The following is a 27,878-nucleotide window of genomic DNA, read 5'->3' on the forward strand; positions in this document are numbered from 1 at the left end:
TAAAGCTGAAGTCGGCTGCGAGACGTTGACATTTTACGGTTCGGCGCGGTGCAATGTTAGTGCGGGGATGAAACTAAAACCTGGGCCGGTCTGAGCTGGGCAGCGAGCGCCAGCATCCCGGTGCCGGGCTGCGGGGACCGGAGAACAGCATCCCGGTGCCGGGCTGCGGGGACCGGAGAACAGCATCCCGGTGCCGGGCTGCGGGGACCGGAGAACAGCATCCCGGTGCCGGGCTGCGGGGACCGGAGAACAGCATCCCGGTGCCGGGCTGCGGGGGCCGGAGAACAGCATCCCGGTGCCGGGCGCTACAAGTCCCGTCCCGTCTCCTCCCAAGGCAAGGGAAAATGCGGCTCGCTTCCTGAGCGGTTGGTGATGTTCACCAAAAATGACTCAACTCTCATCGCTCACGGTCTTCTCGTACACCGCCCGCGAAACATTCGTTAGCGAAAAGGTGTTTTATCATAACGAGGAGATCAAACTCGCCAAGAACTTCTCACCCGCATCCACAAACTAAACGCGGGGGAACCGTGTGCGTGTCAAGACATTGCTCTGCCTCATTCGGGGAAAGGGGGGGGCCGCTCTGCCGGGCTCGGAGCCCCCTCTCCGGCTGTTTAGTCCGGGAAAGGGGCCAGAAAGGGCGGCGCTGCCTCGCCCGCCGACCGAGCCCGGGCCCGCGGAGCCGCCTGCCGATGCCCCGGCCCTCTCCGGCCGAGCAGCGCCTGCCACGGCTGCAGCCCCGCTCAGCACCGCTTCCCGCACAACTCACCGCCGCAGGTGCGGAGCCGCCGTCCCGGCGCGCCGGGCCCAGGTGCGGAGCGCTGCGCGGGAGCGGAAGGGCCGCCACCGGCGCGCTGTCCGTCATCTCCCCTGGCCACTGGCAGGGCGGCTGGGCCCTGGGGCCGCCCCAGGGGCGGGCTCGGGGGGGCGGTGGGCCACGGGCCCGGCCCAGCCCGGCCCTGCCCACGCTGCCCTGAGGTTGAAATGCAGAAGTCAAGGCTCTCTCGTCGGGATGTAGATTTCCTTGTAGTTCTTTTCTTCCTCGCGCTACCGTTCCCTCCTCAGCGGAGATCAGAGAGGCTTGGGGCCAGTGCGGCCAGGAGCGCAGGAGGCCGGGAGTCGGTTCCCGGGCATAGGGATCCCTTGGGATTTAGGGCCAGCCTCGAGGTGCCCCGCTCAGAGGAATGGGTAAGTGGCCGGGAGCCGCAGGAGGGTTCAAGTGCTGTCAAGAGAGGGGGAGCACCCGTGCGCAGTCATCTGCCACCGCCGCGGCTCCCTTATTGACTTTGCTCGTGTTCCTACAAGTTTTAAGAACATGTTGAGGGTCAGGAGCAGGGGAGAGAGCGAGCTAATGACTAATCGGCTTGTTATTAGTGTTATTAGGCGAGTGCGAGGCAGGATCGCAGCCGAGCGGACGGCTGCAGCCCGTGACACGTTGTATATTATTCCTGACACCGATCGTAGCAGTTAACATTTAAACGCGCTTGTTTTACAGCCCGGTGTAATCGTGTTGTTAAGCGAAAGGCGCTAACAGCACCAGGAACGGTCTTTAAAAAGTTAGTCCCGACTCAGAAGCACCGCGTTGCCCTCGTCTCTCCCAAGATGTAAAAGAATTTGCTCAACTACTTTTCCTTCCTCCCCCTCCCCCACGTCTTAGAAGATGTTTTTCTTTTCTTTTTGTTTTCTTCGCGTTCCTTTTTCCTGTGGCAATAAAGCTGACTTGTCTGTTGGGGCGATCTCGTTTCTCATCTCTGGAATGTTCTTATTTTTGGGAATATGCTTGATGCACAGTCCGGAGAGCTCCGACATTTGTTGCCACGGATTTTCTTTCTTTCATTCTTTATGTCTTTTGTTTTTTCTTTCTCTCTCTCTCCCTTTCTTTTTTTTTTTTTTTTATTTATTTCTTTTAACCTCTCACTTCTCTTCCTCCCTCCCTTTTCCTTCCTTCAGTCTTGGGGGCATCCCGCTATTATAAAGAAGCGTGAGTGGAGTGACCGGGGGGGTCCCTGTCTGTGACATCTGTCTGTGATGAGGAGCAGCTCAGACGCCCCCTTCTGTGCCGTCCGCCGTGTCCGACGGCTGTGTTTGTGCATTTGCTTGCAGAACCTGCCTTCGGGGAAGTGAACCAGCTCGGGGGGGTGTTTGTCAACGGGAGACCCCTGCCCAATGCCATCAGGCTGCGGATTGTGGAACTGGCGCAACTGGGTATCAGGCCGTGTGACATCAGCCGGCAGCTCCGCGTTTCCCACGGCTGTGTCAGCAAAATCCTGGCTCGCTACAACGAGACCGGCTCCATCCTACCGGGGGCTATCGGCGGCAGCAAGCCTCGGGTCACCACTCCCACCGTGGTGAAACATATCCGGACCTACAAACAAAGGGATCCGGGCATCTTCGCCTGGGAGATCCGGGATCGCCTGCTGGCCGATGGCGTGTGTGACAAGTACAACGTGCCGTCGGTCAGCTCCATCAGCCGCATCCTCCGGAACAAAATCGGGAACCTGTCTCAGCAGAGTCACTACGAGTCTTACAAGCAGCACCAGCCGCCCCCACAGCCTGCTCTGCCCTACAACCACATCTACCCCTACCCCAGCCCCATCGCTGCTGCAGGAGCCAAGGTGTCCACCCCTCCCGGGGTGCCGGCGATCCCCAGCACCATGGCCATGCCCAGGACGTGGCCGTCCTCTCACTCGGTGACGGACATCCTGGGGATCCGGTCCATCACAGACCAAGGTGAGAAGCGGGAGGGAGCCGGGGCCGCAAAGGCAGCCAAACACGGCCAGAGGGGTTCGGTTCCTTGCTCCTGGGTTCTTTCCTCTCCGAGGGTCGGAAGGTGATTTCCTTGTTTGATTCGGGAACCCCCTCGCGTTTTCCCCAGCACGGGCAGGGCACTGAGCTTACTGGAGGATGCGTCTCGGAATGCGGGCAGACCGAAGGGCCTGGGTGGGCTGCAGGCGGACCAGCAAACAGGACCCATGGGCCGTCACCTCCGCTTCTCTGAAGTGGCGATCCTGGCCGGAGGGACCGGCCCGGGCTGCGGCGGCACCAGGGCGCACTCGGTCCCGGTCCTGTCCCGGCCGAGGCTCACTGCCGCGCTCCGGCCACGGCCGCCTCCTTGGCCTTACTGAGAAGTCTATTTTCTGTAGTTTTTGCAATCAGGCCAAATTTGCTTCGGCAGGAAGTTCAAATGTCATCTAATTGCTTTCATTCTGATGCTGTATTTTCCTCCGAAGCGGTGGTCTAGGAAAACCAAAGGCCCAAGATTTGCCTCTTTTATCCCTTTCACATTTTCTCTGTTCCCCCGCCTGGAAACTGCGTCGCGTCTCCCGGGCCGCTTGCTAGCAGGAGACATTTTTTTCCATTTCGGTCTCTGCCAGTGGAATATAGTGGAAGCGTTACTCAAAGTGTCACTGAAAACAACAATCCGAAATAACCTTTGCCTACAGCGATCTCCGTGTCCCATTTTTCTCTCACTATTAGTGGAGAGGTGGGAGCTGTGATCTCTGTTTTCACTGCCTTTTTAACAGCACCAATCCAGTTCTAGCACTATTTCAAATGCAAGATAATCCTTTAGGCATTGCAGAGTAATTTTCTTCTTATTTCGTCAGAAGGTGATATTTTTTCAAGCAACTCATACACGCACACAAGTATGTTTTATTTATATACATACATGCAAAAAATGTAAGTTTGTTCTTCACCCTTCACGATATAGACTTTATCCTAGTCCTCACTGGCACAAATAAATGTGTTTTTTTCTGAGTCGACTTTAACAAATACACGCCTGGCAATCTCTGAGGCAATCGAGAGGTAGTGTTGGCAAAGAACATTAAAAAGAATGAGAACATTACAATCACATGTGAAATTTAGTTTGGTTTTTTTTTTTCTGGTTGTTGTTTTGTTTTGTTGCATTTTTTTAGTGAGTTCCTCCTTTATTAACACCACATTGGCAGGCAGGCCTCTGCCGGTGCTGCTGGGTGTCTCGGTATCTGCCCCGTGTCCCTGAGCCCCCGCAGCGGCACACATCTTTCTGCAATGTGAAATCTCCCCCCCTCCCCTTCCCGTCAGAGGCTCGGGGCTGCGGAGTGGCCGCTGCCGCAGATGGGGGCTGTTCGCCCTTGATTTATAGGATAAACTGACCTTGCTGACACGGAAAGGAAGCCCCTATTCATGGGAAAGTGTGAGATCAGCAGAAAAGGGCGCTCACCGAGGGAGCTCAATTTCTTAAGACAACTTCAGATTTGTGTCTTTCCCCAGCACGGCGAGGGGCCGAGCGAGGTGGTGTGGCAGGAAAGCCCCCTCCCACGGCGGCTCCGATGCGGCCGGGCTCGGGGCTCCCCCCACCCCCCCTTGCCCCCCCGGTGCGGGAATTTGGCCGTTCGAGGAATTTGTCCGCCTGAAAAACATCCCGGTATGCCCATGGCGCGGCTGAGAGGCGTGTAAATAACAGGACTGTTATCTCTTTTCCTTCCTGCTTTCTTTCCCTATATATAATATATATGTGTGTGTGTCTTTCGTTTTCTTTTTCTCCCAAGAAGTGTTTGGAGCCCAGCTCATCTGCAGGCGTGTCAGGTCTGTTTGTAACACGGGGTTTCGGTTCTCCTCTGACTCACAAATACACACACGGCGGTTGCCGTAAATACTAAACACGCCTTAGGAGATCCTGGGGACAAGTGCCGGGCGGCAGCTCCGTCCCGCCAGCTCGGGGACTGGGGACGAGCGAGACAGCCAGCTCTGGGCTCGCTTGCTGATCTCTGTCACAGGTTTCACTGAAGGAGTCGACTCCCTTCTGTCCACGAATCCCTCTCTAAGAGCTTCCAGGAGCTTCAGCGAGATGTGGCGGGAGAGGGACCGGCTTCCCCTTAGCTCTGCCCCACAGACTGCCTCCCATGGGGAGAGGGATCCCTCTCCATCCCGAAGCAAAGCCATCTCCACCTCCGAATCGCAGCCTCTGCCTCTAACTCCCTCTCTCCCATTCCTTTGTTTTCCAGCAGTGAACGACACTTCGCCTTACCCCAGCCCCAAGGTGGAGGAATGGAGCAGCTTGGGCCGGAACAGCTTCCACCCGCCGGCCCAGCATGCTGTGAACGGGTTGGAGAAGAGCTCCCTTGAGCAGGAGGCCAAGTACAGCCAGGTAAAGAGAGAGGCGGGGGGCGGGCGGTGATGCACAGGGCTCCTGAGCTGCCGTCCTCGGGCTACCGTCCTCGGTTTGGAGCCGGTGCCGGACTTCCCTCGGTTTTGGTTTGCAAAGACGGGCGGGAAAAAGCCCGGCCTCTCCTCTCTCCTCGCTCCTCTCTCCCCCGGGCCGGCCGCCGCGGGGCCAGCACCCCCATCCCGCCTTGCTGCGGCCGGGGCTGCCCCGGGCCGGCCCGGCCGCCCAGCGGGAGCTCGGGACCCGCCGCCACCGAGCCCGGCCCGGCCGGGCCAGCGGGCACGGCCCGCCGCCGCCTCTGCCCATACAGCCGCCTTTTACTCTGTACAGCGTGCTCTGTAGTCAGGGGAATAATTTGAAAATGAGGTGTAATTGCTTCCTACATTAAGCATTTTTAAACGCTTAAGTAGATGGCGAATTTCCTACGTTTTAATTGCAACACAATATAACTGTTACTTAATAAATCTCTGTCTAAATCTTTGTACGTGCTAATCAAGTCCCATGCCAGGAGAAAAGCTATAAAAGGCTCAACTGTTACTCGTTGGGAAAGCGCAGGTTTTGAAAACATTTTTTCCGTGTGATGGAAACATTTCAAAATGCATCCGAGGTCTCAGACACGCTGACTTCCCGGCCACGCATTTGTTGTACTTAGAACCAAGTTGAAGAAAACCCACAGTCGCTGTTTAGCATTTTTCCCGTTTAGAGACAGAGGTTTTGGACATATTTTCTGAGTTCTGTGTTTGGTTTTAGATTTATGTAGAGGAGACTTTTGTAGCTTGTGTTTGGTGGTCAGAGTAGCTGAATCAGACTCGTTCACGGTCAAGATGCAGAGCACAAACTGCGGGAACACTTGCAAAGAGCGGGCAGAGCGGGAAATACTGTAGATCCCGACAGCGAGCAGCCGTGTCATTGCACATACTGGCTTTTAAACAATACTGGCTTTTAAACAACTCTTAATGCTGTCCTATTTGTTTTGTTTTTCTATTATCCCATTATTATTATGTTCATCTCATATCACAAATAACGTGTGCTGTAACGTAGCCATGACTGTATGGTTAAAAATAGCATTAGACTTAGATTTAGCGTTACTACTCCTACAATTTTCTTTAAAGGCTAGAATAAGCATTAACAGTCTTGCTAAATAATAACAGGTATAGCTTGTCACTATTCTGTCAGAGGAGCGGTACTGTGGCTTCATTGTCTTAGGTTCCAGGCTGGGCCTTCTGCACACAATCCTGCTGAAATATTCACAGGATCTTGTTCATAGGCTATAAACCATGGCCTCTGATGGATCTCATTTACTTCAACAGATGTGTTGAGAAACAGTGTTTTATAAATTGGGTTGTTTTCAATGCTGGTTTGGAAACTATTTTTTACCTTTTTTTTTTTTTTTTTTACTTTCAATATTTATGATTTCATCTTCATAATATATCTCTGTACTATTGTCAATACCAGTTTTACTTTAAAGTTTTGTTCAACCTGAAATATCACCAGATAAATGTTGTTTAAAAATACGTGCTATTTAAAAATTGAGAAAATTGCTACTAATAAAATGAAATTAATTTATCCAAATAAATTGTCCAGAGAGTTTCAAAGGGCAGAAAAACCGTATTCAGAACCCTGTTCTCTAAAAGAAGATATAGAGGAGGTTCTTCCCAGCTTCTTCCCTGTAATAATATAGGTTTACAGAATCTGGCTTTAGAAAGTTCAAACACATAGACCAACTAGTCTATTCATATAGTATTCAGAACTGGTATCTAGAGAATTAATTTGAATTTTCATTAATTGTTTTGTCTGTCACAAGTTCATTACCTTGCTAATTTAGAATGTGTTAAAAAAAATCATGCTAAATAAGGATGGGAAAATGCAATTATTTGCAGTTTTTGCCACATTCCTTTTGCCAAAATATTTATTCCAGACAGTGTGAAGTTTATGAACCAAATTACTGCTGCACATAGCACTGACTTACTGTCTTTTTGCTGAAGTGCAGTGAGTCTGGAGTGACAGTCTACGACAGTAAAGACTTAGAAAATTCTCTGACATTGTGAGATCCATGGTCTCTTGCAATATTTACAGTTTTGAGTGTAAAGAGATGAGCAGGGGACATGAGAGAATGTTGGTTCATTTGTGAATCTAGCAGGGGGGTATCTGGAATGGGGAAATCTCAGACATACTTGATATGCCAGAAGGACTACAGTGAAATACGTTCTGTCTTTGTACTTCGGGGTAAATGCTATTTCCTTATCTCTTTTGGGTAAAGCTCATTAAAAAAGCTCTTAAGAGTCTTAAGGAGGCAGACATCAGATTTCCCTCATAGAAGAGATTGTTCTGTGATATTTCAGTTTTATGTTTGTATTATCAAAATCAGAGGTGCCCACAAGAGGAGGGAATCAAGTTTGGATGTTTGACTTAGGCTTCCCAATTTCACCACAGGAGCAGAGGAAATGTGATGTGAAGCACATTAACAATGGATTTTGTGTGAGTGATAGGCAATTCTGTATTTTCCAACAAACATCATCTACGTATTTAAACATCACCAACGTCCAAAGTTCACCTGTCCATAGCTTGCAAATAATTCCGTAGCTACTCGGCAAGTGAAAGACTTGTTTCCCAACCGTAGTCATGGAAGATAAGATTTTGCTTCTCAAGAAATCCCCTGAAAAATCCCTATGTATGAGAAAGACCAGAAAATTGAGACCAAAGAACAAGATTTTGTGTACTTTTACATGTATTTATTTGATCACTTCTTTTAAATTATATACATTTGTCTGAAGACACGGGATGCCATAGGCTTTTTGTAGGCAAAATTCTTATTGACATCCCAGACTTGTCAGGCAGCAGCCAAGGCTGACTTCTCCAAACGGTTCCAATGGCTACATTTCAGCCTTCCTCCCACATATCAGTGGGAATTCACCCACAAAAAAGGTAGGAAGACTTCACATTTTTGCCTTGACAACATGCAGTCACATTAACATGAAACCGAACCTCTGGATGTAGAACATTTTTCATGTTATGTATTATGGATTTCCTGGGGCTTTTGTTTGTGGTGTTGTTCATGTTTGGGTTTTGGGAGTTGAAAGCTCAACCTGGCAGACTGTGATTCTGTACAAAACATTCCACAGGAAACCAAAAGATGCCTTGTCAAGTTTCTATTCAGGTTTAATTACCTGATGTCCCAGGTTGTAATTTATACATAAGCAATTGCATAATTTTTCCTAGTGTATCACACTCTCAGATTTGTCATATGGCTTTGAAACAGGGTGACTGTGAATCAGAGAAACTGAAAAGGAAAACATTTTTCCTAGAGCTTGACAGTTTTGTGTCATCCACATTTCATACAGAGCTCAGTTGTATTGCATTATTTATGGAGAGAGGCACATTCAGTGTGGTGCCCAGGTGCTTCTACAGATAATTACGCTATTGTTACAAAGGATGACTATTCTGAGTATTTTCTTTTGCATTGCACAGCTCATACTGACTACTGCATTATGGAAAAAGTAGCTGAAATGACTGCAATATGAACATATTTGTAACCTGCATTTGAAATCAAAACATTTAATAAACATGTATTGTATTTAAAATGCAGATCTCAGACATCTGATGCTTGTGACTTGCTGGACTAACATCATGGATGTTCAAACTGAAAAAAAACCTGTGGTCTGTATTTACACATGTATGAGAATGAAGAAGACCTGACATATGTCTGTATGATTTGCTGAGAGGCAAATAACTTGGAAATAATTTCTTTTGAGAATGACTTTCTGTGTGCGTTGCAGGAAGCAGATGTGCATATTGCCAAAGGGAGCTGATACTCATTAATGGGAAAAAGCTTGTAACTGGGGGGTCTAAGAGCAAGCTCGCTCCTGGAAATGGTACACTGTTTGGAGGCCTCATCCCAAACCTGCTGGAGCTGCAGAAAACACTCCTAGCTCAGAGGGGTTTGTGAACATGCTTTGAGTGTAGTCTCCCTCTGTCATGCTGGCCAAACCCTAAGCAGCAGCTACCTCAAGTCTGTCTCAGCTGAACTTCATCAGCTGTGCAGGGCTTGAGTTTTCAGCACTGCTGGGATATCACTCTGTCCTTTGGCTGCATTCTGACTGGGGGCCACAAGCTCTGTGTGCTGCAAGCACATAAGGGCAAAGCTCCATTTTAGGGCAAGTGATTGCAAATGTAGGTACAATTCTGGACAATTACTTGCACAGAAAATGTAGATAATGTAAACATTTAGTTCCTGATCTTTCATTTGTAGATGAACAATGAACTGTATATTTGGTGGGCATGCATTTGTAACTGTATCTGCAGTGCTTAGAACCCACAGCACAGGGAAAATTCTTTGGGGAGAACATTAAAATGTAGCCTTAAATAATATGGCTGTTTACATGGTCCTCCTACACACAATTTACTGAAAAAATTAATTAGCAAATTACTTATTAAGTATCTTATAACTCAGGATCCCGGCAGTTGGATTCCTGCTATGGGTCTGTGCAAAACCCATTGATGACAAAGCTCTGGACCTACTCCTGCTCGGTCATACCCAGGCAGGAGGGGGATGAAGCTGTGAAGGAGAGGTGTTTATTTGCATTCTTGCCGTAGTACCCAGCAGCACTGTTAGCAGAGTCTGGTGCAGGGGTTCAGACCTTGGCTTGGAGACTGTCTGGCTCTGTGTTGCTCTCGCTAGGATCTCCAGACCAGGCCTGCTATCAAAATATTGCCACTAAGATGACTTGCTCAAGGTCTAGGCATCCTTGTCATTGCATGTTGTGGGTGAGGGGGATGAGCTGATCCCACTACATGCACCCGATTCCTTCCCAGGTGATCTGGATGGCACCCAATTCGAACCCCATTTGTGAGACCTGCCTCTTACTGGCCACCTGCTTCCACGGCCAAAACACAGTGCCCTGTCCACCAACCCACATGGCTTCAGGGCACTCCACCCGGATGAGACTAATAAAGAAAGTCAGAGAGGTGAGTGAATGGTATGATGACACTCAAACTGCACTCTAAGCACCTTCTGCTCAAAGGACTCCAACCACCAGGAGGTTTGCCGTGACAAACAGGACCAGGGACTGTAGAGTGGGAGTGATGGGAGATACCTATCACAGCTAAGGAGCAGAGTGCCGGGAGCAGGGATATGAGATGTGATTTGACCTGTTCAATCTTGGCTCTTGCAGTCGATTGACAAATATATAAAGACTGTATAGTGTGTTTGAATTTGCGTGTTGTGGCAATTTATCAGCTTTTAGGAACTGCCTACACACCTAGTCCTAACAACCATAAGCATTCAACAGTTGATGGGTTGTGGGTTCACCCTCCTTAGTGTACCAGCTTCCCAGTAACTGCCTCTGCAGCATTAGGGATTTGTTAGACATAGGAGACTGCTGTTTTGGCTATCCCTGAAGAGAACAAGGTAGGGAGTTTACCAGCTTGACTCCATTTTTGCCTAGCTTCTAGACATCAAGAATCCCTTTGAAGTGTCTGTGTCCATAAGTCTCCTCCCCCAGTTTCATTTAAATAACAGCATATCGAAATTACGATATGTTGCTAAGTATATAATATTAAGAAGGCATTTTTCATAGAACCTTTCAATAATACATTATGGTGTTAACCAACAGCATAGAAAAGAACAAATATTTGTTCCTTTCAGTGTATTTGCTTGTTTAGTGTCCATGTGTGCCCTGCCCAATCCCAGATTTTGCCAAAATACCAAGGGGAAATTATTGTGTAAATCTGTTCTAAAACTATGGGAATCTGTTGTTAATTCCTTCTCAAAGCAGTTTGCTTATATGACACGATTTTTTTTCTTGTGCTTTCCTATTGTCCTCATAAACCCAGTATATCGGTCTATGGAAGACTTAAGTTGTGTTTTTGTCATCAGAACCAGGCTTTGTGCTTACAGCAACTAGAATTTGTTTTCACCCCACTTTGACATAGTCTGGTTGTGAAGTTTGTTAAACTGTAGAACATACCCCAGGATCCAGCATCTTCACTGAAAAGGCAGTGACTTTGGTTTATATCATCCTTCTTAACATGCTGTATGAGAGGGAAGCAACCATTCAGTGATAGTGCAGCCCTTGGGCTAGAATCTACATTTGGGGGACATATTGGTGTGTGCTTGGTGTGCTGTGGTAGATCTCACTTCCCTGTGGAAGCCGTCTAAACCCATCGCACTTCTGAGGGAGCACTGGAAACCCTTTTCCCCTGCTTTTCTATCAGAATGGTCTTTGGTTTTACAGAAACCTCTGTCTGCCTTTTATCCACCATGCCTTTTTCTCCTACCTCTCTTTTCCTCTGATGTTCTTGTAGTAGACTACTCAGCCCCAGAAAATGAGGGCTGTTTTTTTTCTTTTTTTTTCTTTGCCCTCTTCTCCCCACCCTTTTTTATTTATTTATATTTTTTCCCCCCTTTCTTTTGTTTCTGCTGTAATTTGCTTTGGAAAAGGCATAAAATGCCCCTGGCTCCTTCAGGAAAGGATTGGTGATGGTGTGTAAATTCAAGTTACTATTACTATTTCCAAAACTGGGATTTTATTTCCCTGAAGAGGCTGAGATTTAAAACTGGATAAGAAAATACAATTTAGAGTGATCCTGATGCATGTCCCAACTATATTTAAAACACAATTGATATTATCTGGTTTCTGTGTTATTCAGTGCAGCTGGGGATGGCTGTAAGTAAAGGAAACAACTTTAAGTTAATAAAAAAGCATGTTAAACACAGGGAATGGTATCTGATCATTATGAAAGGACTGAACTTCATTTTAGAAGGATGTAGTGTGATTTTCTTTTGCAGTACATTGTTGTGCATTGAATTTAATAAAGTGAGAAATAACTGTAAAGAAAATGGCATCTTTTTAGGAGCTAATATGTAGGATTGTGTAGCTAACTATATTTGAAATCTTTGAGCACTCCAGCCTGTGAATAAATCAGTTTTAACTGTGACTTCAACTAGGATACCAGCACTGCTTTGCACAACTAACAGTGAAAGAGAGTGTAATTCTCCATTCTTGAAAGGTCCCTTCCTTTTTCAAATTCTCCATTCTTGGAAGGTCTCTTCCTTTTTCAAGTCTGTCTTCTGGAAATCAACTCAGTTCACCTGAGCAACAGGGCAGGTGTAAGTCCCTTGCCCATTTGTTATTTTTAAAAGCTTTGCAATTCCAATGTATTATCACTGTTCTCTCTTTCTTTAAAAAAAGGTAAATATTATATTATATTATATAATATTATACCTTAATATCCTACATACAAAACATTGCCTCTCCTGTTTAAGGTTTTTTTAATGTGCCAAAATTCTTTAATTTCAGTGTCCTAATTTTTCAGAGTCTTATTCTCTGCTGATTGCAGTGGAATTAATAGAAAATCAAATCAGGAATATGTTCAATAAAATAAGTTAATTCATCTAAGAATATGGATATTTAGTCTAATATGAAAATATTTTTGTAATAATATTTTCCAGCACTATAAAAAGTAAACCGTGGTTTGCAGGATTAACTCTGGCTAGGTTATTCAGATATATCTTAGCAATTTTATCTCATTTTTTCTTAAAAATATTTTTAAAAAACCGTTATCATAAACTGGGGAAATTTTCTCAGTGTTCGCTTTTGTAACCCTTCTTCTTTAGGTAATCGTGACTTACCTGTGTAGGCACATTAATTTTAGTGAACATTGATCTGAATGAACATTTGTGGTATCATATAATTTTTCCTGTTGATGCTGTGGCACTGAACTGAAGCTTCAGAATTTAGGTCTGATTCAGTATTTACAAATTCTACAAAAATATGACTTGAGTTTATCAATTTTAAAACCCCCCAAAAACTCTATTTTATTACTTAGATAATTTAGTAATGCCTTTTTCCTAAATGATACTTCTATTACAAGCCTGCTGCTGCTGTTTTACTTGGAAAATTTGTTTACTCTTCCCTTGGGATCCCATATGTTGGCTTGATTTATAAATCATATTTAACCTCCAATTATAAAAGGAGATTTAGCATGTTCGCTTCCTTGATGTTTGCAGCTTGTGTTTGATTGCTCCTCGTCTTGTCATAATCGTTTTAACTGATGATGCACATGTCACTAAAAATGAGATATCCTCTGGATTTTTATGCTAATTTGCTCTTGTGGTTGAAGGACCAGATATTTTGCTCCCTGCTATGCTTTTTCCTTGCTGTGGAAAGAACTGCTTCTGCAATAGCTTCTTGGTGGCTGTGTTTTCAGGCCGTTGGGAAAAGATTCCTCATTTCCAGGGAATGTTTGAAGGTTTTCCTTTTGGAAAGCAGCAGCGAGAGGGTGTGTGTCTGTCTGTGTGTGTGTCTGTGTGTGTGTGTGTGTGTGTGTGTGTGTGTGTCTGTGTGTGTCTGTGTGTCTCTGTGTCTCTGTGTGTGTCTGTGTGTCTCTGTCCTGGGCAGTGTGTCCCGAGCCCCGCTGCCAGCCCCGGGCTGTGCAGCCTCAGCCGCTCCCGGGGAAGGGCTGAGCCCCACGGCCAAGGCAACGCGCTGAGCTGGCTGCTCCGGGGACAGGATTGATTCCTTCATCCAAGCCGGGGCTAGAATTGAGAGATACAAAGGAAAACAACCACCTTGTTCACCAGAGGTGTGTCCCTTAAGCCGTGACACAGACTGAACTTCTGATGACTGCAGCAGGGGATTTTGGGCTGAGTCACTGCCCAAGCTCATTCGGGCTGCTGAATTGGGTAACTCGAACCTGGGGCTATGCTGCTTCTTCAGAAACATATATATTTTTCATAGTAATTTAGAATACTTCTACAAAGTCTGCATTCTTTGTCCGTGCAATACATGGACTAATAAAATGTCGTGACAATTATATTACATTGGCCAAGTAATTTAAATAATTTTAAATAATAACAACAAGAAAAATAATTCACATTCTTTCGGACACTCCCTTTAGAGTTATAGACTACAAAATTGAGGTGGCATCCACCTGTGGCACCAAATTTGCTCTTGTTTTTATTCACATAAAACTGAATTGAGATCCTTTACATTATTGCTATCATGATAGCTAACAGAAATACAGGTCTGTGATTTTGGATGTTACAATTCTGGGTCATTTTCTGAAACATTTAGAAGCAACATGGGAAGAGAACATAGGAGATGGTCTGATTTTGATACTGAGAGAACACATATCTACCAAGCAAAAGTCAGAGAAGGAAAAGTAGGGAAGGGAATGAAACAAAATAATATCAATTCACTACAATATATAATTAGAATTTATACCATGATGACTGAAAGTGAAATCTAGCTTGCATGTTTCTCTGGTTCTTCTGTGACCAAGGCAGAAAAAACCAAAATCAGGTAGTTTGTCTCTCATGGGTTGACTGGGAAGTTTGTCCAGAAAGCTTGTACCCTTGTGTCTTCTTACCGTGAAGGAGACAGGAGGCTGAAGCTCTACAACACATTATACAAACATAACCTTCAAAACAGATATCAAGGTGTGTGGGGTGGTTACCTCTGGTTTGGGGAAGAACTGTTCTGACTTTATGGAGTCCAAGCTACTAATGGAAATTTCTTTTTCCAAAAACATTCCCACATTAGCTTGGTTCTAGACTTGCTTTTCATCCACCCACTCCCTCTGTTTTGCAAATCACAGACAGACTGAAAACAATGACAAAAAAAGTTGTCTTTAGTTAGTATTGTATCTAAAGTGACCAAAACTAAATAATCCATCTGTTAAAACTGCTCAACCAACTCCTTTACTGGTGAAAACATGTGCAATCTGCTTGTTTCAGCAGCACCATTTTGTGTGACTTAAAGCAAGTTTTAAACCACCCTGGTTTTGATTTCTCACCTCAGTATTCCTTTTGCTGTCACTGGCAGTATCAGCAACAACTTGGCAGAAAGACACCAGACCCAATGAACTTGTGATCCTGACCCAATTACTCTTGGTTTGCTGGTATCTTTGCAAGAACACGTTTAAATGAATTTGTGAGTTGGTGGGAGGTCATGTGTTCTACGTTTCAAATGCAGCACTGAAATTTGGAAATACTTGTTCTATCAGTTGTCTCAAAACATTGATAGAAGCAGCAATTGAGAGCAAGTTTCTCTCTGATCTTTGTAGAAGCCAAAAAGTAGTCACTTTCAAACAGGATCCCTTATCTCTAACACAGCAGAGGTTCTTGTTCAGCTTCATGTTTGTTTGTTTGCTTAAAAAAATTAGATTTCCCTTGAAAAACGATGGTTCAAATTAAGAAAAAAAATATTTATAAAACTTAAAAACCAGGTTCAAGAACCTCTGCACTTAAAACAAATTCTTAGGGTTTTAAAAATCCATAAACACTGTGGGGTTCTTGCACTCCTAATTACGAATGTTTAGATTTTGGTGTTCATTTCCTCTGATTGAAATACTGCAGGATGAATTATTCATCCAGTATATACAGGGTCATGGAACTTAATCCCCTCGATTTATTTTAAGTGAATGTCATGTTTGCAAAAAGTGCCAGATTGACAGACAAGATTCAACCCTTCTGATAACCCACACTTTGTATCTAAGGCTGTTTGGAAGTAAAAACTCTCATGTCAGGACTGTTAGGTCAAGTCCTTCACAGATGAAAGTCAGAGATGAAAATTAGTCTTTTTGTGGTGTTTTTGTTGTTGTTGTTGTTGGTTTTTTTTGTTTTTGTTTTTTTGAGTAGCATAGTTTTAAATCATATAGGGTGAGATTTTCTCTATCCCCTCATCTTTTAATTCAGGTCAGAGGAAGCCTCTCACTGCTTTGTGGGTATGGCTCAAACCTCCCCTGAGGCAGAATTTCACTCTGTGCTGGGCCAGTTCCTACCCATCCCAGCGCTGCCTGCTTGGCTGAGGGCATCTGTGGCTTCCACAGAATCGTGGTTCTGAGTGGTAAAGCTTTGTAGCAGTGCAACAAAAATAAGAATGATTCACCAGTTCAGCGAGGCAGTGATGACAGGCAGCATTGGTGGCCTCTGACAGGTTGCAGCTGGTGGTCCCAACACAACTGTCTCCATGTCCTGCCCTCAGTAGTTGGGGCAAGATCTTTCTGACATTCAGAATAGACTATAAAAACAACAGTTCTCACAGCTGTATTTTGAGTAAGAGTGTGAGAGTGTGTGTGTGTGTGTGTGTGTGTGTGTGTGTGTAGAGGATTGTATTGGCTGCTATAAATCTGTATAGGTATTCTTTTAAATTAAGCTTTTACAAAAACTAGTGAATCTTTAGTCAATTTCCATCTGTTTTATCAACAACCCAAGTGGCACCTACAGTAGGATTCAATAAGAAACCTGGGCTTCTTCAGGAATTACTGTTTGAAGACTTTGTGCCATAAGGCCACAGAACATATGTCTGGTTGGATCAAATATCTATCAACAAGCCTGGTGATAAAATACTTAACAACAATACCTGCTTTAATGTGAGGTGTTCAGGAGCTCAGATTTTCCTCAGATCATGCAAAGTCATCTGCTTGTGTTTGCTGAGGAGCCCCTGGTGGCCTTGTCTGTAGGAGATGCAGGCGGCGAGGACATGGGCGTGAGCCAGTAAAGTGGTGCCTTGTTGGCGCATTGCTTGCCACAGATCTACCCTGTACCTACCAACACATCCTTTCCAAAGCACAGCTCACAGAACATCAGCACTCATAATGAGGAATCCTGCTTAAAATGGGGCTTCCAGGCCCAGCCTTGAGCCCACTGCTTGGTACCAGCCTTCTTGGCAGTGGGAAAACCTGAGGAACAGGATGGATTCACAGAGGGCAAAAAACTTCTTTTGAGGTCTAGAAGCTGAAGGTTTGTGCTCTCTCAATGGTTATGAGACTTCAGGGACCTGTCTCATATATTTTCTCCTTCCAGCACCCACCCCTTCAGGGTTTCTGTACTTCTCCGTGCAGAATATGTTTGGGTTGTGGTTCTTGATATCCCAGTATTATAACCTGGCTTCAATGGCTCAACTGCCCCTGTGCAGAGCTTTTTGTTGGTGCTTGTTACAAAAAACAGAGGTGCTCATTCTTCTTTCATGTTTGCACATTGGAAAAGCAGCTTTTCTGGGGCCACACTTTTTATTTCCAGTAAATTCAATGAAAAAATTTTCCATGTGATTCAAGAATTGTACTGATTTGCAATACAATTATTTGCAGGTTTGTATTAATTACTATTGTTGCAAACACAGAGATTTAAAGCTGAGGCAAAGTGTAATTCTGAGTCGCAGTAGGGGGCATGTAATATGAGTTACTGGTCAGATCACATATTTGGATTTTCAAAAGAATAAGGAAAAGCTTCCACAAAGTATTTACAGATTTTGAGTGACAATTCTGTTGCTGTAGCAGCTGTATGTTTTGTACTAATTAATATTCTTGTTGGAAGCTTGTGACCAAGATCCCATTGCTGTCTCCTGCTGCTTTAGATTGCTGTACAGGTTTATGTTGATGGAGTCCAGCAGAATTACTGCTTTGTTTCCCAAATGACAATGAGAGGATAGTCTAGATAGTGGAACTGTGAGCTACATGGATGGGAAATTCATGATCCTGAAAATAGGCCAGTGCCCTTTATGAAAGTAAATACTGGAAGTCAGGCAAATGCAATCCAGCCAGAAATTGAACAAGTAAAATGTTAACACTATATGAAGTTTTAGCAGAAACAAAAGTCTGTTTCATTTCTTAACTTTGCACTATTCAGGTTGGGTCCAGTTGTGCCATGTGATGATGCTACAGGATTTGCTGAATCAATACTCTTCTTTCATATCCAGATAGGAAACATTTTTGAGAAAAAATGCCACCCTAAATCCTAAAACAAACACTACACAAATTGAAACTTAAGCAAGATAAATGATCTTGGTTTGTACCTGTTGTGCTGAAGAAACATTTATGGGTGTGAAACAAACCACCAAACACTTTTTAGTTAAATAAGGAGTCATAAATTGTGAAATCATACCATAGCTGACTGAAGGACTCTCCCTTCTCTATTTAAATAAAAACCCTTCTCTCCAGCCTACAGAAGGACCTAGGAAAATAGCTTGCAGGAAAGGACCCAGCCCTGCAATTGTTTTGTGCACAGAAACCCTATTGAAACCAGGAGAAGTTATGAGCAAAGAACATTTGCAAGTTTTTATCCCAAGTATCTAGAAAACAGAATTTTAAAAGACACCATCAATAATACTACTGCTATAGTTCTGACTCATGCTCTGAACAAACAGTTACCAAAGAGTTTAAGATGTTCCACCACCCCCAGCCACTGTTGCCTCTTCACTCTGGGGAGTGCTGCTTTTCAGATCTGTGCCTGCACCTGCCCATGGCAGCTCAGGCTGAGCCCATCCTCCTTCGGGGCCAGGAGAGGTGAGGCACAGCGATGGGTCTGTCTGCCCTGTCACTGGGATGGCTGTGGTCACTGCTCACCCAGCTCAAACTGCCCCAGCACTACCCAGTGGGGCTTGCAACAGTGACCAACACCCTGTGTGAAAATTGGGAAAGGTAGGTAAATGCTGCAGCTCATCTACTCCAACCTGTGGAAATCATTGCCGAGTACATTAAGGTACTCAGTGAGAGAGAAGGGAGAGACTCATTACAAATCCCTCCAGTAGCTCTCAAGTGCAATGATTAGATGCAACCATGGGCTTTTAGGAGTCCACAAACAACAGCTTGCAGGAAGATAGGCAGGTGAACAGGGGGCTTAGCAGCTTCTGCCCGGCTCTTGGTGTGGGTTCCCTAAACATCTGCTGGTGGTCCCTGTCTGGGACAGGTTGCTGGGAGAGGTGTGAAGCACTGATCACAGTGAGGTAACTGGTCTTAAAAGCAAAGCAGAAGGGGCCACTGAGCCCCTGAAATTTAGGGGAATGGATACGGTTTTCTCTCTTGGTGTCCCTGCTGGTCCTAGTTTTGTTACAAAGCCCCAGAAGCATCTGAGGGCAGATTATTTTCTGCAAGATCCAATGTGTCTTATTTTTATAAATTCTTTTCCCTTCCCTTTCCTTTCAGGCACCCAACGGCCTCCCAGCTGTCAGCAGTTTCGTGTCCGCACCAGCCATGCCTCCCTACGCCACACCAGCCCAAGTGTCACCTTACATGACGTACAGCGCCACTCCATCCAGCTACATGGCGAGCCACGGCTGGCAGCACGCCGGGGGCACCCCGCTGTCCCCTCACAGCTGCGACATCCCCGCCTCGCTGGCGTTCAAGGGCATGCAGACAGCCAGGGAGGGCAGCCACTCCGTCACCGCCTCCGCTCTCTGATGCAGGAGCTGGTCCAGGAGCTCCACGAGCACGCTGGCTCCTCGGCCCCTGAGCCTAGCTCATGGACTGCCCTCTTCATGCTAGCCACACTTGGCATTTCTCCTCGTGACTTGTCTCCCATAAGGCTTTTGGGATTGAAAGAGCTGAAGACAACATCAGAAACTGACAGAAGCGTGGTGTTGCGCTCTTAAAGACTTTGTGTCCCTGAAAGGGCTCGTGGAGCCTTGTTCCACTCTCTCCTGGTCAAACCACACATATTTATTCTTAATCATTGCAAACTTTCTAAATGTGCAATTGTTTCTAAGGTTTGTGCAAAAATCAATAAAGAACAATCATCACAGAAAATTCTGCTATGCCTTGAATCAGCAAGGGTGGCTGAATGGGAAGTGTTTTTGCCAATTGCCTAGAGAACAATCCTTTAACTGATGAGATTATACAATCCACTGTTATTAAGAGGTCCTTTATTGTTGTTTTATTGGGTTTTGGTAATCAAATATAGAAAGAAGGCAATAGGTGGCTTTCAGATTTTTCTGGCATGTTGCCATCGTCAGGCAGTAGTAAGATCTTTGTGATTTTATCCATTTGTAAATAGAGGCTTTTGACAGCATTTGTTTTCACCTTCCAGTACATTTCTTACTTTTTTTTTTTTTTTTTAAGAAGATGGTTTCTAGTTATTTTCTACGTCTTTGCATGGTGGGGTGATAGGTGATGAGGTTTAGGTAGGGGTTTTTTGTCATGTTTTTGTGCTTACAGTGGAGGCTTCAACATCTTATGAAATAGTTATCTCTTTGGCAGAAGAGTCAAAGTGAGAAATCCAGCTAAGTAACTCTCCACAGTTATACCCAGCCTCCCAGATTCACAAAACACCACATTCATATGAATTGTACAAACAGAAATGGGTGGAACATACCCAAACAAAATGGAAAACTGTAGAGGAAAATGCTGTTAGTGCGCAACCTATGCAGAGATGCTTAAAAAGCCCTATCAGTCACAAACCCCACTGAGAAACAGAATTGTACCATAATTCTCAGCTCACTTGTGTCCAGATTATGTTGTAATTTTTTAAAGAGGACCTTGTCTTTAATTTCTGCTTTAATGAATGTAAAGTATGGCTCTTGGTAAAGTTTACATTGTTGTTCTGAAGCATATTTTTTTTTTCCCTTATAGGTATACTGGTGGTGGTGCTACAGAGATATTTAATATTAGCAAATTTCCTTTCTACATTTCTGTATGCAGTGGCAAGTACTCCGTGCCAGTTATTCTGCTTTAAACTTTAATCCCAAGAGAACTAACACTCTGATTTTTGAAATTTTACCTGTTTTCCTTGGGCAGTAATAAAGTTCTGACTATTATTATGCTTTTCCCATGCTGTAGGTATGTTCAGAATATGAATGTGGGGGAAAAAAAAAAAAAAAGCCTGGTGTGACATTTCATATCCATCATAGACTATTAATATATTGTGTATTTTTAAAAGTGTTTTGCAATAACTTAACTTACTGTAGACATAGTTAAAGCAAAGGAGAAAGTACCATTCTTCATACATTGTTCAATTTACATCCCATATTGAGCACTAATTCAGTGGGAAAGTAAAATACAGTTCCCTCTTAAAATATAGTTCTCTTTTTGTGGATTTCCAGCTTTCATCACCAAGACAGCTGTGGGTAAATTTTCATAACAATCTGAGTAATCAGTATTAATGTCATGTAGAGTACGTCCACTGAAATATGGATGGATTCCGCTGGCTGCTGCCACCTTTGCTTCTTGCACTAAAAAATAGTCAACAGAACTGCATTTCTGTAAAGAACACAGATATTGTATTTTGGCCCCAAGGAAACAAAGATCTGATCTTGGATGTGGTTCATGTTCTTCAGCCTCAAAGGTATTCAACAGCTGTGTAGCTTTAATGAGATGCTGAAACCCTCATTATCCAGTAGAACACTTTTTCACGAATGTTTCTTTGAAACCACTAAAGTGCACACAAGTGCATTTCCAATCTGCCACACTGTTAGTGACATGATGGATGTTATTCTTTATGCTGTTATAGCTGAAATAAGATGAGCCTTAACACCATGAAGAAGAAATAATTTTAATACTAGACAAGCTCTTCACTAAAGATAAAATGGGGGAATAAAAAAGATAAGAAGAAGATCATAAGTAGATAAGTGATTAAGTTGGCAAGAGGATTTTAGCTTTCAACTTAGTCGTTCTGTACTGGATTACAGAATTATTGAGTGAGTCTACCTATTGTTTTCCATAGAACTCAAACAAGGGGCACCAAAGGGAAAAGAAAACAAAAAAAAAAAAAAAAAGGAAGAGAAACTTTTCAAAGCACAGCTTTTTTGAGCTTCAAGACTTTGCAAGCCTGTAACAAAGTGTGCCTGTGTTAAAAGTTTTCCAAATCTTCTTGAGTAACATGAGGTCATTTCTGGAATGAAATTGTCTTTCCTGACATTCCAATGAGGAATTAGTGTGTTTTGGGAGATGGAGAGAGAGATCCTTTGCTTGTATCAGTTACTGTCATTATCTTCAGGTAAATCAGGATAATTTATAAAACAAGGACAGGACATTATGTTAATTATTCCTCCCATGGGATACACCATCATAAACCTTTTTGTTTTGTGTTTGTTTAGGTACAGCTCTCCGCACATCTGCCTGCTGTACATGGTACCTTGCCCCTGAATGGGAAATCAGCGGGTCTGCGTGCAGACAGTGTTGCTCAGAGTGAGCAAAAGTGCCTGACCTGAGCTCTTGGTGAACTGCCTGTGATGGATTTTTTTGGTGTCAAATTTCACAATTTTTTTTTAAAATTTAAACTATGATATAGAATAATCCTTTGCCCAAGGACTATTTCACTGCTTATACTCACGGGTAAACTGAAAACTGCAACCATTTTACATTAAATTAAAAAGAAAAAGGGACTTGTTTCCTAAAAAATAAGGGTTAACTGCTGCTATCAAGTACAAGGCTATAAATCTGGAGTGAACCCACTAAGGTGAATGGATGCATTTGGGAAATATGCAGTATATGTGAGTGCAGAATTAAATTTTTAATCTGGAAAGTCTACACCTCATTCCCAGACTGTTAAATGTTTCCAAAGAAATCAGTGAAGCCTAATAATACTTCCTTCAACCAAACTGTGTTTGCATGGTCCCAGTTCAGATGATGTTTGGTGTGAAACTCAATTTCAGCCCACATTGCACCAGGAGTATTGGCATTGCTCTGGCACATTCATAGGTTTGTTTTCTCATACCAACCTGTTTTCTGTTTTCAAATGTTTCTCCTTTTATCCAAGATCAGGCTGAGCTACTAACTGAAAAAAAATCATGTTGGAAAGGATGTAAAACCGAAGGCTATATATGTATATACAGTATGTTTAAAGCATTTTATTTTTATATTTTGAATGCTCTAAATTAATAAAAGACAAATTATAAAGCATTTTGCTTTAGTTTTTTTAAATTATCTTAGTAGTGTCTTCTCTTTGGCCAAGCACTGATAATAAAATGCAACAACCAGGAACACTTGCTTAAAACCATAAACTTTTACAGAGCTAATTTTATTGATTTTAGCTATGAAATAGCATAGGTATGAAAAGGCACCGTTGCCAAATTCAGACAAAAGAGAGGCTTATTGAGCATGTTAATACAGGCATCCTTGGAAGCGCTGAAAACACTTTCCTATTTTTAGCTTTTTGTTGCTTTTTCAATGCATTGAAAACACTCTTGAGATGAAGGCTTCACATGTGAACTGCCATTTCCAAGTAACAATGCAGAGAGATACTTCTTCAGGACTGCTAAGGAAAAGGTTTGTACCTCCTTCAGAGGAAGAACATTACTGTTAACAGAGTGAGCGTAGGATGGGGAGATACTGAAACTTTCAGTAATTGCAAGATATATATGCTCGCTTGACAACAAACCAAATTAGATAATGGAGACATTTTTATAGCAGAATAATGCGTGATTTTCAATTATTTAAAAAGATTTTTAAAAAGAAAGTGTAGAATGGCACAACTGCACAAACAGAAACTCTGTCTTCAGTCAGCATAGCAGAATTCACTGTATTTCACCGAGTTAGCATGGCTAGTAAGAATGCAAGTACATCCCTGGAATATTTGCATTTACAGTGACTGGGAAAAGCAAAAGCTTTAGCTTCAGAGCAACGTCTTTTTACCTACAGAAAGGTGCATTTCTTTGAGGTGTATGGCTAGCTAATTACAACTGCAGATGTGCTAGCAGTCTACAAGCTTGTTTCACCATTCCATGGCGGAAATGAAAGGCTAAAGGGGCAGTCAGGGTACACTGAGCATTTTTATCACAGGACAGCTCTTTTGGGATAGCATATCAAAGTGGAGAAAAAAATTGCAGAAAAATCTCATATGCCTAAAATTACTTTTTTTCTGTCAATTTATTTACTCATTTCTTCTATGAATTCCAGGTTGGTTTGCATTTTTCTGTAACTTGATGCATACCAATTACTTCCAGTATCTTCTGTGATCTGAATGAGATTCATATATATATGGCTAAGAACAAGTAGGATATTTAGCAGTGTGCATGTTTTTAAGGTTGTGACTACTTGCGCTGTCCTCTTCTATCCAAACTTGAACTTGAAAACTCTTCTATGAATTCTGAAATCGTACTGGACTGAATTGGAACTGGACTCAAGACTGACTGAAGAGTTGCAGAGTATGGATCATTTTCTTGATGTGGGGTCAATGGAGCTGTCAGTTTACATTAGCTTAGTATCTGCCCCTACCAGGATTATTAATTTTTTTCCTTTAAAATGCCCTGAAAGTTTTTATCTTGCCATTTCAGCTGAAACTTTTAAAAAAGTATATGGTTACATAGGCTGTTTCTGTGTCAAGAAATTCCAGTTTGTCCTTTAAAAACTCACTGTCTTATGTCTGTTTTATATTTTCTCTTGGTCCAGCAAAACAATTACAAATGCCCAGTGCTATTTAATTATGCACCCACAGAAAAACATGTAGTCAAATGTTTTCTTGGATCAGGACCTAGAGACCATATTTGTTTGGAACTGTATTAACATCAGTGCAATCTGAGGGTATTTATTCAACACTATAAAGGATAAGAATCACTTTTGCTTTATTATAGAGTATTTTAGAATGCATATAGTTTTAAAGAGTACATTTTTTCAGAAGTGCTACTTGTGATTAACTGTGTCCTGAAGCCATGCATAAACGTATTCATAAACCAAAAGCATCACTGCTCCACCTAGAAGAAAAGATATTATTTTATTACATAGAAAATCCAGTATTTTCAAGACTTTATAGAGCATTTCTAGTGTGGAATATAAAACAGAATATGGCAAAGCCTTATTCACAAAATGGATATTTCTACTATTTCCTGAGTTCACTAAAAATTCACCAATTTATAAACCATGCCAATTTTACTTAATATTAGATCATAAAGTTGATGTCAATAGCTTGTATATTAAATCAAATTCACCCTCAGTGTGATTTTTCCTAATTATTTTTCAAAATTAATATTTTTCTTTGTTCTTCTACAAGTGAAACTTTAAATTTGAATATATGTATATTTGTGTGCCTGTTTAATTGGATTTGGCCATGAAAGAGCAACATGACTGGAGGAATGACAAAAATTCATCTCCTGGATGTTAAAAATGCTACCAGGTAATATTCAAGAGAGTTTTTCACCTGTTTTTTCACCATGTCTAAAGCAGAAAATCACAATAAGGAAAATGTGTATACTCTTTCCTGGCTAGAAATCCACAGGCAAAGTTTTGATCTAATGAAATGGCATTATTTGCTAGAATTGGTAACAGGATAAAATCCCAGCTTGAAAGCCATAAAATATCTTTACTGTTAGTGAAGCCAGACTGCAACTGGGCTGTAATTACTGTATGAGATTAAAAAAAGGGAACATTTGAGAAGGTATATATATATATCTATACACATATACATAGAGAAGCTTCTAGATGGAGAACATGGATTAAGAGAACCAGGCTGAATGAGTAAAAGTATATTATTTGTGGGTACCAGCACTGGGGCATAAATATCTTCTTGCCTTTGCCTGTCAGTTGAGTTGGTGGCTTGGAGTGGCACCTCTAACAAACAAGGCTTCTGCTGAACTGGGGTCACCTTTCTAGGGATGGGCTAAGACAACCAGGCACACAGAATTACCACATGAGTTTCTCCATATCATTTACTCTAAGGAACCAACATTGAATTTGTTCTCTATGAAATTCTTCATGAAAAGGAACTCACAGACAGTTAGACAGAGCAGATGTTTGCAAAAGGCTTTGACCAAGAAACAAATCATAGACATAATGTCTAAGATGTGATTTGAACACAAATCAAGGCTGATTCCAAATCTCATACTGTGTGATGTGTTTGTGTATCTCTTTTCCTGTAAACACTCACATGTTGGAAGAAGGAATTACCTTCCCAGTCACAATAAAGATTATGTTATTGTTTCATCAGAAAGTTAAACCTTTATGTTAGCTAGCCAACATAGCTACAAAAGTATTTAGAATGAAGTTCACGTGTAACTGACTTGTTGGATTGGGGCCAGAATGCAGTCATTTGTAAGATGGAAAATTTTATTCCAAAATCTGCTGTGCTAAGACATACTGGGAAAGCTAAACACTGCCTTCTCTTTGTCTTCTGTGTAATCTAGTGTCTTTGGAGTGTGAGGGAAAAGGCTTTTAGCTCCAGAGCTCCTTGTTTCCCCTCCCCACCTTCTTCCTCACCCTGCACAATAACCAGGCATGGTCTAGTACTTATCCAGATGGATTGGGTATGCAAACATTTACAGTCAAACCTAATGCCTCCTTTATACTGCAGAACAGGCTCTGTACCTACTTGCTTCACCTATGTGTGTTCTTGCATATTAAACAACCAGCTTGAACAACTGGAAATACAATTCCATGGGAACGGGATAGTGTTCAAATTGGGGCTTCTACTCTTTTTGATGCAGACTGCCTTTGTGGGCTGACAAAGCGTGAGGGCCCAAAGTGCTTTGCTTTCATGATTAATCAAAACCAGTCAGGAAAAAAAAAAAAAACAACTCTACAAGTCAAAGAAGATACAGCTCTCAACCACTGTGCTCCCACATTTGGAGCAAAAATTAGTAAGAAGGAGTCAGACAACAACCCCAGTTTTAAGATATCCTTGTCCTCTTAGTTTTCCAGGGCCATACAAGTCTCTTCCCAGCTCTGCTATCAGCTTTTTAGTGTCTGCCCCCATAGGGCATAGGAGAAGAAAGTAACTGGAATTCGATATGCTTGGGCTGTGCTTTGACTAGTTGAGTGCATTTTATGGAGACATGCTAACCTGCATTTTAGGCTGAGTGCACATAGGTATGGAATAGTCCTAATGAACTCAAAAGATCACATTAGAAGGCATAAGAAACTTTAAGAAACTTCCAAAAGTTTTACAGTTCTGTCATTTGCATGTACTTTGGCTTGTTCATAGACAAAACAATTGCACAAACCAGCAGTTACTTGGATTTGTAATTCTCTGCTGTGTATGTGTAAATGATTTTTTTAGACACATATTTAGCCAAGCCCATCCATGATACTACTAGATGATGCTATTTTAAAAAGAAACCATTTGAAGTGAAAGATATTTTGATTCATTTATTTGACTGATATTTAATACATTTTCTCAAGAAATTGAAAAATGGGAAGAGAAAGCAAGAACAAAAGCAAAATAGAAATGACAGAAGGAAAATTACCTGGACCCAGCCTCATGATCTTGGGAAGCAAGCCTTTGTACAAAGCTAGAAATCTGTAGCAGAAGAAAAACAAACAAAACATTTCAAACAATATCCTTGCTCTAAAAGAAGAACGGAATTGTAGCATATGTTTGTTAAAATGCTGGCAGAGCACTTAGAGGCAATTATTTGAAATTACACATGTTCAATAGCAGGCTGTATCTGGATTTTAACATTTTACAGAGGCAGATCAGATGAAGAGAAAAAGTTAATCAATGTTCAGTCACTAAAGCAATGTTGTGAGCCTAGCCAATCAGAAATATGACTTTAATCAGTGAGATGGGTTTACTTTCAAGACAAGTCTGTTAACAACAGCTGCATGCAGGGACAAAATGACTGATATAATTGAATATCAAAGCCACAACTCAGTCACCACTTGAGAAATATTTTTAAAAGTTGGAAAATGTTATTACCACAAGGATCTGTCCTCAGTTTAATTATTTCAGCAATAATTTTAAAGGTACAGAGGCCTGCAAAATTGCAATTAGATTAAACTGAAAAACAGTCTGTTTTCTGTTCATATTTTCCTTTTACAAAATGAGGAATTGAAAAAATTACACATGAGATATGTGAAGCATTTACTTGGGGAGCATAAATTTTGACAAGGTAATAATCATCTTGTAAGTCTCTTGTAAAAGTTCATATGTAGCAGGAAGATATGTCCTTGTAATTGTAAAATAAATTTTCAAAATGCTACATTGGGCTCTTTTGATATGTGAGTTCAAGGGTGGCTTAATGGTCCTCATCAAATCTGAAATATAACAACGTGGTTTTATGGACCCATATGAACTAAAACAGAGGTCTGGACA

The 27,878-nt window shown here is 42.6% G+C and overlaps 2 protein-coding genes across 5 annotated transcripts in view; one reads left to right on the forward strand and one right to left on the reverse strand.

The window, feature by feature from the left end:
- The first annotated feature begins 1,110 nt into the window (after window positions 1–1,110).
- Window positions 1,111–19,321, forward strand: PAX9 (paired box 9). Its single transcript, XM_058852225.1, has 4 exons — window positions 1,111–1,185; window positions 2,101–2,727; window positions 4,986–5,125; window positions 19,067–19,321. Exons 1-4 carry the CDS (start codon window positions 1,182–1,184, stop codon window positions 19,319–19,321), a joined length of 1,026 nt encoding a protein of 341 aa, XP_058708208.1. The 5' UTR covers window positions 1,111–1,181.
- A 3,377-nt stretch (window positions 19,322–22,698) lies between these two features.
- The window catches only part of SLC25A21 (solute carrier family 25 member 21), a 238,376-nt gene continuing 233,196 nt past the window's right edge, over window positions 22,699–27,878 (reverse strand). For 2 of the 4 annotated variants that reach the window (XM_058847638.1, XM_058847629.1), the window contains exons 8-9: window positions 27,031–27,083; window positions 22,700–24,546 (exon numbers count right to left, since the gene is read on the reverse strand). In XM_058847638.1, coding sequence (XP_058703621.1) covers window positions 24,476–24,546; window positions 27,031–27,083 — 124 coding nt within the window. In that variant the 3' untranslated portion in view covers window positions 22,700–24,475. Of the gene's footprint in view, window positions 24,547–27,030; window positions 27,084–27,878 lie in introns of all 4 variants that reach the window. The other 2 variants (XM_058847647.1, XM_058847619.1) reach the window with 2 other exon arrangements.

Source organism: Poecile atricapillus, chromosome 1 (assembly GCF_030490865.1).
Source record: "Poecile atricapillus isolate bPoeAtr1 chromosome 1, bPoeAtr1.hap1, whole genome shotgun sequence".
Classification (NCBI taxonomy): Eukaryota; Metazoa; Chordata; class Aves; order Passeriformes; family Paridae; genus Poecile; species Poecile atricapillus.